Genomic DNA, 13,040 nt, shown 5'->3' with positions numbered 1-13,040 from the left:
CTCTCTCATTTCGATGATTTGATTCTGGAGGCTCTGAATCATCGTGACCATGTCGAGGCCGTTAGCGGGGCCGACCGTCGGGGCCACGGGAGTCACCGGTTGGCGTTCGTTGGACGCTTGATCCACGACGTTGGCCTGAGGCCGGCCAAGAGTTGCAGCGGGGAGCGCATCCCTTCGAGAGTTTAGCCTTTGGCGGAGATCCTCCCCTCGGGAGTTTCTCTGCGCCGTCAAGCGTTCTCTAAGGTCCACGCTTGGTGCGGGGCGAGGCGAGATCGCCCTTGGTCGGACCGTCCGGCGGGCGCTTCGGCTATCGGCCCCATCATCAGCCAGAGTCGCTCTCTCCTCGGCGAGGGGCCGTGTCCGGCCGCCTCTTGAAACCGAGGGGGCGAGTCCCTGGGAATGTGACCGTGCCTGTTGCCGCGCTAGGTGCGACGGCCCGGCCAGAGCATTGTTGGACCTCTCAGGCCGCAAAGGGGCAAGGGTAGGCGTTGCCTCGTTGGTCCTCGACTCCTCCACATACTCGGGGTCGGAGTCGTCTTGGGCGGACCTATCTTTAATGTCATAGCCGATGAGGTCGGCTATGAGCGTACCGTCGACGCCGGGGCGGTCAAGGAGCTCCGCAAGCCGCCGGGCCGTGTCCTCTCGGAGCTCGGCCTCGGGGTCAATCATCGGGTCTTGGGGCTGGCTCTCGCTATCGCGAGGTTGCCCTTCAAGACGATGTGCGAGACGTCGAAGACCGTACCTCGAGCTCGTCGCTCGGGTACCCGCGGAGGTGGTAGGAGTGTGACTAATCTCTCGAGAGTCGTGAGAACAAAGGAAGAAGACTGGTAGAGGGAATGCGTCGTCAAGGTTGAGAATCCCCCTCCTTCTAGCGCCAAAATGTTGTCGCTGATTTTTGGACAACGATTTAGGAGTCGCAGACGGTTAGACCCAAGGCCGGACCAAGTGGTCTCGTCTCGACTCGAGCGTGTCGGGCTTGGTATTCCAAGCCGTCCCTTAGCTGTAGGTGGTCTCTGTCTCGTCCAAGCACCTGAAAAGTAAGCAAAGAAGGTGTGAACTACAAAGGGGAAACAGAGGGGTTGCCTCTGTTTACCTCTCCGACGCTCAACATTAGTAGGATTGAGGTGGTTTGTAGAGGGTTTAGTGTTTAGAGGTCGAGACTTGAGAGAAACGAGCGAGGTACGAGTTCGACAGCGTTTCAGTACTCAAATTCGGATTACCTGGAATAGAGAATGGACTCCTCTATTTATAGGCGACCAAGGGACGTGTTGAGGGTCCCTTGGCCGAGTGAGGCTGAGCCGGCCATTGGCCGAGTGGAGCTGGGCCGGCCGATGGCCGAGTGAGATGATGGCCGCCGAGGGAGATTCACTCGGCCAATGGCCGAGTGAAGGAATGGACGCCGGGTGAGCTTTACTCGGCCATTGGCCGAGTGAAGAGTCTGGGCCGAGAGAAGACTCACTCGACGGTCGGCCGAGTGAGCTGTTGGGCCGGCAGGGGTCTTCATTCGGCCTTCGGCCGATCGAGCGTGCTGGGCCGCCTGGGGCCTCACTCGGCCATTGGCCGAGTGAGCATGGTGGGCCGGCTGGAGACTTCATTCGGCCCTCGGCTGGGCGAACACGCTGGGACGTCTGAGGCCTCATTCGGCCATGGGCCGAGTGAGCATGGTGGATCTCGTTCGGCCATTGGCCGAGTGAACATATGGAGAAGTTCACTCGGCCATTGGCCGAGTGATGGGCTTGGTCCGAGAGAAGGCTCACTCGGCTATTGGCCGAGTGAGTTGATGGGCCGGCCGAGTGTGGGCTGGAAGTAGGGTTTCACTCGGCCAATGGCCGAGTGAGCCTGCTCGGCCGCCCGAAACGTCGATCGAGTCGTCGGACCTCGTCGGGCCGATAACAATTGTCATTGTTGCTATCTACGGATTCCGACTCAGAATTGGATCTGAAATTCAACTCCAACGCACGCACATCCGGTTTGCCATTGAGGTTCAGCTTTGCAACATCATCTACATGTCCACACCCTTGGATGCTTTAAATCCCTCGAGGTTGAAGGTGTTTCAGATTTCCAATGTCTAGATACGATTCCCTCTCCTTGGGCACCACTATCGTATCTAGAGTTTGCAAACCACTTAATTTTCCTAACCCTTTCGGAAGGCCCTCTAACGGACACAATCGTATGTAGAGATGTTTTAGGCTGACTAGTTTTGAGATGCACTCTGGTAGTGTTTTTAACTTGAAGCAAAAACAGAGTTTCAAGGTCTAAAGATTACAGAGGTTGAATAGTTTCTTCGGCAATTCTATCAACCCACTGTTCTCCGATAGGTCTAGATATCTCAAGTGTTTCAATAGACCAATATCCTCTGATAGTTCCAATTTGCAAGATCGCATAATCAGAGTCCGAAGACACAAAAGTTGAGAAAACAATAAAGGCTTGCAATATAGTCCGCTGAACACACTTGTTTGGAAGAACAGCGTGCGGAAATTCCCCACATTATCTAATGAATTATGAGATCTTGGTTTCAAGGTCAAGTGACGAGTGTTTTCTTTTACCACTGCCTTGTTCTCCTCTCCATCTTCGCTAACTTCCATAAAAACGAATTCATTGCCCGTAAAAAAATGGGCAAAATCATGAACTATGTCATGCATTTTGCACCAAAGGCCTCCAGTACATACGTTCTCGTTGATTTCTTGAAAAAACGACCGCATAGCCAAACTCTCGAAACAATCTCGACCTAGTTTCCACGATTCTACTCCTCGGCCTAAATAACCGTGAGACATCCACATCTCGATTAGATCATCTATCACTATAACATAAGACTACTCAAAATGTCCTCCCACTGATTCGCCATCTTTTTAAACCGCATAAGACTTCCTAGAGTTTTAGCAACTAGAAGCAAGCCTCTTGATTTAGCAGCGATTTGATGGCCAATCGGTTCAAGTTGTGGACGCTCCTTGGCACTCGTATCCATGAATGCCAATTGGGAAAAAATCAACCAACAATGCTCTTCACTCAACTTTTTTAGACTAATTATCTGGTCGGTACGCACTCCCATCATTATCGCAACTTCTTGCTTTCTCGTGGTAACCAATACCCGGGTTCCTCTACCCCCATTCCTAAGAGCTTCTCCAAAAATTTCCCATCTACTATAATCTTCAAGCCAAACATCGTCTAAGACAATGAAAACTCTTTTTCCCTCAATGGACTCGTGGATGCATTTGACAACGGCATTCAGTTCAGAGCTTTCAGAATTACTTCCAAGGCCTTCAATGATCGCTTTGGCAACCTTGATCTCGTCAAAAGGATCAGAGACGCACACCCAAATTCGCTTATCAAAGTGGGTCTTAACCGCCTCGTCATTGTAAGCAAGTTATGCGAGAGTTGTTTTGCCGAGACCCCCCAATCCCACAATGGGGATGACGTGAAGAGACGATCTCCCATCATCCTCATCGGTACTGCTCTCGCACAATAACTTGCTCACTAAAACACTCTTTTCCTCGTCTTGACGTGTACTTTGGTCTCATCAACAAGGAAGGTCGTCTGAAGCGGCCTAGGCCTCTCAACAACGATGTTTATGCTGAGATTGTACCTATTTTTATCTTCGGAAATCCTAGTCAACTCTCCGTTAAGTTTCTTGATTTTGAGAGCAATATCACGGCTCATAACGAGGCGACCAACTTTGGTGAAAGAGAAGCGAGAGAAAGAAACTGGAAAACACACCTTCTTGTCTGAAGAACTCTTTTCTTGTTTCTTGATCTCGTGCTGGAGAACAGCAGTGCTCCAATCGTCCAGAACGTTCTCGATGTCCTCGGAAGCGTTCTTGAGCTTTTGAAGCCATCTTTTCACAGCAGCGTCGTTCAGTTGCTTCTCCTCGGCATCCTGAAGAACAGCTTGAATGTCCTCAAGATTGCTAAATCAGAGTCGTGTTCTAGCAGTACAACTGAACTTACAATCTAAATCAGAAGAAAAAGAAGTGTTGATAACGTACAGCGTTGGTATAGCCAAGAATAGCTACAGTGGGTAAGCCTTGTCCTTGTGAGCCTCCGGTTCTCTTCCGAGAAGCCCGCTGCAAAGCTCTAGTGCGACGAACCTCTTCGATCTATGCCGTCACAATTTTTCGCCGGTCTGAAATTCTGAGACAACACTCGATAAGTAAGATAAGAAGTTCCACAAACGTAATGATACAGTAAATGAGTAATCCGAGAAAAGAAGATGTGAATCACATGTCCAAATAAACAAATGGTAACTCTATCCTCAACCTATAAACACAAGATTATAAGATAAAGATATCATATATCATAGAAGTATATTATATCTATAAAATCTAAATCAGTGAAGTCTAGTCATCATCTGCCACAAGAGTCAAGCTTAACAAACTGAAGTTAGTTCCCACTAGAGCCTAAACTACACAGGGTATATCTTGAAGTTAGTTCCAAGTCACTCACTATGATACAATTATACAAAAACACCGATTGTGAACCGGACCTTCGACGTTGAAGATTAATTTCGGTTTCACCGGCACCGCCAATAAATCCACGTCCACCACTTCCTCTCCTGAAGTCAAATACAGATGGGTCATAAATCTATAGCAATCAAAAACGCACAACAGACTTTCAAAAGCACGTCGGTACATTAGAAAGCTAGAAGTTATGTTCTGAATCAATTTTTTTTTTTTTTCGCAGCATACGAACTAACCAACACATTACCCCCGAGCGCTAACAACTTCAGTATCTCCGCCAGCCCCAAAAGTAAGCTTCCCATCATCGCCTCGTACACGAACAAGTCTGGTCTTCTTATACATTAGAGCTGCCAATTCCGCCTGAAAAAAGCTAGCTCCTTTAATAAAAATAACTCATCCCATGAACTCGGAAATCGATCAGCAACTATTCCAAATCAAGGTCGAAACTGCGCACCTGTAACTTCCCTTCTTTTGTGCTGGCGTGAGCATGGAATATCTCGATTATGAGACCGACCCTGTCCAGCACTGGCTTTCCCCACAATCTCTGCATTGTTACGGAAGCCGAATTAAAAAAAAAAAAAAAAAAGTCACAATTGAGAACCTTTGTCAAGAAAGCCAAACGAATTTACCTCCAAATTCCTCTGCTGAACCCCGCTCAGCATTGCATTCACGAAAACAGCATCAACTTCATCACCCTGGCTTGTATTATCACATATCAGTAACACGTTAATCAATACTGCTCTCTAACGCCAATCTTGTATACAAAACGAAATAAGTTTATGCCTTTGATTCGACATGATTTAGGTGGATTTTAACATTTTCCACTGTCCCTCCACCAAAATACGTATCTGCACAAACATACATTCATTCAGAAATGAAAAAAAAAAATATGGGCTTATAGCACAGAGAGAGAGAGAGAGAGAGAGAGAGAGTTGAAGAAGCTAACCAGCGTGAGCCCTATGACCTCTGGCGGAGGGGTTCTGAACGACTATGTGCTCAGGAACCTTCTTCTCGGCGGCGACGACATGGTCGAAGTACTCTTCTCGGATTTCGCCGAGAGAGTCGGCGAGGCAAACAGCTTCGTCAAGCTTTGCCTGAAGCAACGAATCAGGGCGGAGTCGAGGCTGGACCACCAGAAGCGTCGCAGCGTCATCGCCGGAGCTCGCGTCCTGGGAATACGGCTCTGCCGGAACCCTAATTCTCGCCGGCGAGAGAGAAATCGAAGCTCGGTAGAGAGAAGACCTCGTTAGAGAGATTGCCGCTCTCAGCATTTTTTTAGATATTTGCTCAAATCAAGTATTCTTCTCAGACAATGTTAGTATTTTTAATTATATTTCTTTTTTCTTCAAAAACCCCAAGATTTCTAAAAATCCCAAATCAATGAACTCTAATCCGAAGCCTATCAACGCATAACGAACAGGAGAGGACATTAAGCAATCCATATGATCGAACCGAAATCTTGAATCATCATCGAATTTATCATTTTGTCTTTAGCAGAATTTTATTTTGCCCCAACTAATTCCCACCCAAACTACTATTTTTTTTTTCTACGCTGCATACGGTCCTTTTTCATAAATACGTGATATTTCGATTAAAAAAACGACAATCCTGGACAAAATATCAAAAAACGACATCGTTCGTTTCAGAAAATAAAAAACGACAGTCTTACAAAACGACAGTGTCCAAAAAACGACAATCCTACAAAACGACATTGTCCAAAAAACGACAATCCTACAAAACGACATTATCCAAAAACGACAATCCTACAAAACGACATTGTCCAAAAACGACAATCCTACAAAACGACATTGTCCAAAAAACGACAATCCTACAAAACGACATTGTTCAAAAAACGACATTGTTCAAAAAACGACATTGTCCGTTTCAGAAACTAAAAAACAACATTCTCGTAAAAACGACATCGTTTGTTTCAGACTACAAAAAAAAACAATCTTGAGAAAACGACATCCTTCGTTTCAGAAAATAAAAAAACGACAATCTTGAGAAACGACATAATACCAAATCGTTCGTTTCAGAAATTGAAAATGAAAAACGACGAATTTAAGAAATATGAGGACTATCGAATGAGTTGATAATTATAGACGAATTTCAGCAACGAATTAGAAGAATTTATCATGCTCTCTCTCTCTCGCCGATCACAGTTTTAAAAAAAAAACCTAATCAAACTCTAATTCCCTTTTCCCGAACCCTAATCCTAACTTAAACTTGAAGCTGCTTCCATCTCCTACAATGGAAAAAAAAAATTGTAATTTTTTTTTTGAAACAGTAATCCAGTGCCTTGCATTATATGCGTTTGTTATAACAAGAACGACACTGCACTTTATAAGGAAACTTTAAAAAAAAAAATATCAGAGAGCATTGGATTGGACGACTCACCATCCGTAAATTTATAATCAATGAGTAGACGTTTCCTGCTCCTATTTATTCCATCCACGAATCTGAGAAAACAGAACCACGGTCACTTATCTCTCATTTCTACACAAATATTTGTTGTCTGCTAAATTAATAGTAAATAAATATAAGAAAAAAATAAAAATTAAAAATTAAAAATAAAGATTAACCATATGTGACACCAACGGAAAAAATCTTCATTAATATTGTTTTTAAGTCAGAGAGGGAATGTAACAGACAAAAGTGACGAATCCTAATAGACCCGTTCAAGTTACCCCGATATTACAAGTTTTTTTTCATCAATATCATGAGCGTGTGTTGGTTTCATAAATAAATGAAAAAATAAAAAATAATAGAGACTTACGTTTTTTAAATAGTAGCGTAGCCACCGAAAACTAAAGATTGATGCTCAAACCACAAGAGTTTTCTCCCGTGTTCATCGTCCCTCGGTTTCATTTCTTTCACAGAACACGCCAACATGGTCTCTGCTACATATTTTGGCAATGTGGGTCTGACTGAGTCATCAGGCTCTGCGAAATCAACACACCCAAAATTACACTTTCAGAATTCACATAACACAATATCAGCTCTGAATAAAAAGATTAGAACACAGTAAAATCTACCTGGTTTAACCTTCTCAAGAGCTTCAAACAGCTCTCTCGGGCCTTTCAGTGCACCACTGAAATGAAATGTTTTCATATAGTTTGACAATCAACTCAAGACATGATTTAAAAAAAAAAAAAAAAAAACTGAAATATAACCAGAACCCATCAGCCAGTTCAATTCTGTAGGCCTATATAGTAAAACCATGTAACCCAAGACAGCAAAACAAGGTTATTAAATCAGATTTACATTTTTTTTTTGTAATTACTGTAAAAATTAGTCAACTCTACTACTTGTAAAAACATCAAACACATAGAGCAAACCAAATATCCTTTTAAAATGGTAAAAAGAAACACAGACCAAAACCCTAATCACTTATCAGCATAAAAGAAACACAACAAGGACTTACAGCACCGAGCTTGTGAAGGACTTCCTCCAATATTATGGAGATAGTGACTATGATCGAGCTCCTTTGACTAACCTGTCATCACCATTGCCGCTATGGCTTTCCGACCAAACTCCAAGCTCAGCAACAAAGATGACAATCCATATCGCACTTTAAAAAAACAAAAATAAAAAACAAAATATGACTGATATTTTTTATAAAAATTACACGTACCTTCAATATGCAAAGTTTGGAAGTGGTAACTGCTTTTTGAGTGTCGAACTATGGCCAATTCAGGGTTGCATAAACGGTTGCTAAGAGGAGATGCAATTGTGGCAGATTCAGGTTTGCTTCGGTCCTAGCCAAAGCTTTCTTTCTCCCTCTATTTCTTTTTAGTTTTATTCTGGTTTCTTCAAAAAAAAAAAAAAAAAAAAAAAAAAAGTAATGCCAAAAGATGTTTGGGTTCTTTGTGAAGTCTTATGGAATTGATGCTTTTTCTTTTAGTATGTGCTTTTTATAATTAACCAAACCTGAGCGAGTTGTTCCATAGCAGATAATAAGAACTCGAACACGCTTCCAACCGGGGTCGACACCGGTTATAAGCCGTAAATTCAAAATAATTTTCCAAAATAGTTATTTAACTTCATAAATTCACACCTTGGAGGTCTGATCATCACCACAATCATCTTTGTTGGCATCCTCTTCTTTAACCCCATTACTAAACCACTCTTGAGCTAGAATCGCTCGCAGACTGCATAATGAAAAAAAAAAAAAAAAAGTGTGCGGGAATAGAAAATACTTGCGCTGCAAGAAACAAAACAAGGGGGGTAAACCTAATATTCTCGTGCACGCTCTCAGTGAAGACAACATGCCTGAAAACATACACAGAGAAAACCATAGATGACAGTCAAGTTACCATTTCACAAGCCTGAAAACACACACTAGATCAAAGGAGTTTTTGCAAAGCTACCACATCAAAGTCAAGTTAATTCTCTCAAATCAATAAAGCTTATTTTGTAGGTGTTGTATACCTGAAAGAGTATTGAGAGTAGATTCTCGGCGGCCCATTTGAAAGCGCTTGGCTTCCTTTATCCTAGGGTATATCGCCATAATTTGCAAAACCATAGAAAGAAGGTAAAACTACCTTTCCTATGCAAACAGCGTGGTAGGCAGAACAAGTAAAATTGAGCACACAAGTAAAAATAGCATTATAACATACATAAAAAAACTATAAAACAAAAGAACTAATGAGCCATTTACAACATAAATTTCTTACAAAATATCTATTAACAATGGAATAATCATTAGATTTAGAACACATCTGTTTATTACAGGCTCTACTTCGCTCTCTCCCAAAACAAATTTATTCATTTTCTTCACTATCCCATCTATTTATATAGATAATATAGTAATAAAAAAACATCAATTATTCTAAATTCATACCCTTAACTGTGAAGTCATTGTTATGTCCCTTTAATCCTGAGATCCTAACAATTACTTACTCTGTACAAGTCCATTATAGACGAGAAATATGCATACAAATATTTGCTCTTACATCACTGCTAGTACTGACACGAGGATTAGCTCATCTGTTAGTGTTGTTCATATTCCCTTGAGGAACCATTTATAATAACGCCACTTTTAGAAATCAGTAAGTAAAACAAGAGATGTTCACATACAACGGTGGTCTTATGACTGGCTCTCTCGATCAGACCTATCTTGCAAAGAGTGTCGATCTCCCTAGCCAAAGGAGGAGCCGAATGAATCAAACCTTTCTCGCAAAGCCTGTGAAGATATATTGGGTTAGAAATAAATACAAAACAGGGAAAAAAAGAAAAAGAAAAACGAAATAGAGAGAACTCCCCATTTGTTTACAGCTTCCTTTGTTCAAGAATGATGATTCGATCACCGTGTGGTCGTACCTAGTCTCTCTTATTCACCCAAGTGTGGCCGAATCACCGCCATGGTTCTGTTGGCTTAACCGGCACAGATCCCAATCATAGGCTCTACGGACGATCCGCACTAGCACGAGCTTCTGAGAGGGACGGCGTTGACAATCGGCCGCAAGATTCCGGCGACGGCGTCGTGACTGCCCGGCGAACAGAAACCCCAAGAAAACGGAATCAGAGAGAGAATGTTAACTTTCTAGGGTTTTCGTTTGGCTTTCTAGGGTTTATACTCGTTCTTTGAGGGACGCGACGGGACTTATTTCTTTCCACAGCGAATCGCGTTCTCCACCTGCGCTTTTAGCCCGATCACCGCCGCTCGGTTCTGAGGCGTCTCCATCACCGGAGCCCCGGAAAAATCTCTCCGATCAACCAGCCGGAACGGGTTGAGACCTGGCGGTGGTGCGACTTGGCCTCGCGGACAACGCCGCTCATCGACACCACCAAATCCAGGCTCTGCGGATGATTGAAAACCCATTACCGGCGAGATTCTTTTTGCCGAGGTCGGCGATGGCGATCGGCCCTGCGACGGCGTCGGGGTTTGGCGACGAGGCAGAAAGGGACAGGCTGTGAGCGAGCAGGGACGGCGGCGAATAAACCCTAGATCGCCACTCAATTACCTTAAATTGCCATAAAACTGAACAGAGGGAAATAGAAGAAGAATAGTATGAGGTTTCCGTTTTTTATAACCCTTCTCAGGAGTGACCGTTATTAACTCATTTCTACATATTTTTTAGTTCCTTTTTTGTTTTACACAGTATAAGTTAACACCGTGCAACAAAACGCGTCTATAATTTCATATTGGCATCGTTTGGCACAGCTTTGTTTTTAAAAAAAGTGCTTTTAGATTCAGTTTTTGAAAAAAACCGTTTTTTTCAAAAACTGACAAGGTGTTTGGTAAACTGTTTATAAAACAGTTGTTGCTGGTAACAAAAACTGATTTAGCGTTTGGTAAAATAAATATATTATAGTAAAAAGACTAAAATAGACATAAAATAAATATTTAACAGTGCTATGGATAATCACGTGAGGATATTAAAGTAATTTTATATCAGATACAAAAACGCTTTTTCTAAAAGCTAAGATTCTTAGCTTTTGTGACTCATGTACAATTTTTAAAATCGTTTTTGAAATTTTTTCTAAAAACTGTTTTACCAAACAGTAAGATTGTAGTTTGGCTTTTGCTAACAACAAAAACAGGCTTAAAAAAGCTGTGCCAAACACGCCCATTATATTGACCAGGTATTTTTCACAGTTTCCGTTTTTGGATTAATATTTTTTTTATGATTAAGCCAGCTGTAAAATTAAGTGCTTGGGCTTCACTTATGTTATGTATATTTTTCTTTTATCCAAAATATGTTATGTACATATTAGTCACTTGATTAATGTCTATCAATAGTAAGTAATTAATTTCAAAGTGGAGAAATATTAAAGTTAAACTTTTTAGTTGGAAAATATCTAATTAAACTAGAGTTTTGATTCAAAATTGGACAAAAATACCCCTCAAATCAAATAAATTTATCTCACACCTCTTTGTTCATTTCACTCACACGGACTCTCTTACACCCGATTTTGACGAGATACATAGAAATCCAACAAGATACGATTCTAACGGTTTACGATAAACAAATTTTGCATAAATTTGACTTTTACCACTCAAAATGCCCAAAAACTATAAACTTCATTGTAAATCTTCGAAATCATCATAAATGAGAACTATGGAGAAGGAAAGAGTAGAGGATATTAGAAAAATTAGAGAGATAATGAGAGAAAAAATAGTTAAATGAGTTTAAATAATATTTTTGTCCGATTTTGGGTTAAAAGTTCAATTTCAAGTATTATTCAATTAAGAAATCTAACTATGATATTTCTCCACTTTTAAAAGTCTACAAAATGAAATTTCTCACTGCAATATTAACTTGTATATTTTCTTGATAAAGACAACAAGTAAATCTTACGTGGCAATAGAGTACATATTTGTTTCGTGGCAACTATAAAACAAAAATGTAGTAAGTAATTACTCTCAAGCAACCATCTAATGATTAAAATTATCATTAAATAAAACTTTTTCATAATCTGACTAGCATATAGTCGGAAGGGACGACGAGGCTCTCGAGCTTTTGGCTCAGATGAGGACGGACGGTTTTTCTCCAAGTGTTAAGACTCACACTGTTCTCCTCCAATCTCTTTGCCGGCTTGGCAGAGTCACCGAGGCGTTCGAGCTCTTCAGAGAGATGAAGGAAAAGGACGCTCAGAGCTACAATGTCCTCGTCGGAAGCCTCGCGAGGGACGGGAAGTTCGACGAGGCTTTGGATTTGGTCAAAGAGATGTCGAGGAATCGGGTGGTCCCGAGTGTGGTGACATACAACGTGCTGATCGACGGGTATTGCAAGAGAGGAATGGTCGATTCTGCCCTCCGGGTTTTTCGTCTCATGGAGTCTGAGAAGTGTCCGCCGGATTCCGTCACATTCACGTCCCTGATCGGCGGCCATTGCCGGCGGAATCAGGTCCACAGAGGGATGTCTCTACTCTCCGAGATGCTCAAAAGAAAGCTCTCACCGAACAAGATCACCTTCACTTCCCTCATCCATGGCCAGTTAAAGGTCGGCCACATAGACATCGCTTACAAGCTTCTCGGGATGATGAACGATTCTGGCCTGGTCTCTGACGAGGTCACCTACGGAGTGTTCATCGACGGGCTTTGTAAGAACGGCCGATTGGACGAAGCCGACTCGATATTCGAATCTCTCCGAGAAAAGGGCATAAGCGCCAACGAGACGATGTGCAACGCTTTGATCAGCGGGTATTGCGGCGCCGGTAGGATCGCCGAGGCGCTGGAGATGATCTCCGGCGAGAATTTTCCGGCGAGCGATTGCGCCTACAACGCCCTTATCAGCGCTATCTGCAAGGAGGAGAAGAGGGTCGAAATCGAGCTGTTGCTCGAGGGTCGAAGTCACTCGTGTGCAAGCTCTGCGAAGAGGGTAAAGAAGAAGAGGCGAAATCAGTGTTTTGTAAGCTGTTACGGTGCGGATATAACTGCGACGAAGTGGCTTGGGAGATACTCATACATGGTTTGCTTAAAAAAGGCTTTGCAGAGTTGTGCAAAGAACTTGCAAGCACAATGGAAAAAATGGGGTGTCATCTTCATTTTCACACACATTCACTTTTAAAGCAAGGAATTGATAGTACTAACAAATAAATCTGATTTTCCATACTATTTGTTTTTTTTTTTTCCATGTAC

General features: G+C 42.5%; 3 protein-coding genes across 7 annotated transcripts in view; all 3 read right to left on the bottom strand.

Moving 5' to 3' along the window:
* The window catches only part of LOC149399093 (MLO-like protein 8), a 37,819-nt gene extending 29,411 nt beyond the window's left edge, over positions 1–8,408 (bottom strand). For both annotated transcript variants that reach the window (XM_089612013.1, XM_089612015.1), the window contains exons 1-2: positions 8,384–8,408; positions 8,088–8,263 (exon numbers count right to left, since the gene is read on the bottom strand). The gene's annotated coding sequence lies outside the window, so the exon portion shown is untranslated. The remainder of the gene's footprint in view (positions 1–8,087; positions 8,264–8,383) is intronic.
* Positions 4,110–5,838, bottom strand: LOC149399094 (GTP-binding protein At3g49725, chloroplastic-like). 4 transcript variants are annotated; one of them, XR_016296521.1, is made up of 7 exons: positions 5,400–5,838; positions 5,237–5,301; positions 5,083–5,148; positions 4,908–4,997; positions 4,690–4,813; positions 4,440–4,548; positions 4,110–4,127 (listed from the first exon to the last, which is right to left on the bottom strand). XR_016296521.1 is itself a non-coding variant. In XM_089612008.1 (7 exons), exons 1-7 carry the CDS (start codon positions 5,722–5,724, stop codon positions 4,387–4,389), a joined length of 735 nt encoding a protein of 244 aa, XP_089468134.1. In that variant the 5' UTR covers positions 5,725–5,838; the 3' UTR covers positions 4,319–4,386. The 4 variants fall into 4 exon arrangements, 2 of the variants coding, with proteins under 2 accessions (XP_089468134.1, XP_089468135.1); XR_016296522.1 differs by lacking the exon at positions 4,110–4,127 and adding an exon at positions 4,209–4,253 and having other exon boundaries at positions 4,480–4,548; XM_089612008.1 differs by lacking the exon at positions 4,110–4,127 and adding an exon at positions 4,319–4,393 and having other exon boundaries at positions 4,480–4,548; positions 4,701–4,813.
* The window catches only part of LOC149399087 (MLO-like protein 8), a 38,686-nt gene continuing 32,423 nt past the window's right edge, over positions 6,778–13,040 (bottom strand). Inside the window, exons 9-11 of the transcript XR_016296523.1 lie at positions 7,489–7,544; positions 7,230–7,395; positions 6,778–6,912 (exon numbers count right to left, since the gene is read on the bottom strand). The gene's annotated coding sequence lies outside the window, so the exon portion shown is untranslated. The remainder of the gene's footprint in view (positions 6,913–7,229; positions 7,396–7,488; positions 7,545–13,040) is intronic.

Source organism: Urtica dioica, chromosome 4 (assembly GCF_054948205.1).
Source record: "Urtica dioica subsp. dioica isolate 48M chromosome 4, U.dioica_male_clone48M_v1_H2, whole genome shotgun sequence".
Lineage (NCBI taxonomy): Eukaryota > Viridiplantae > Streptophyta > Magnoliopsida > Rosales > Urticaceae > Urtica > Urtica dioica.
Note: the sequence above shows the minus strand (reverse complement) of the source record. Positions and strands in the feature narration are given on the sequence as shown.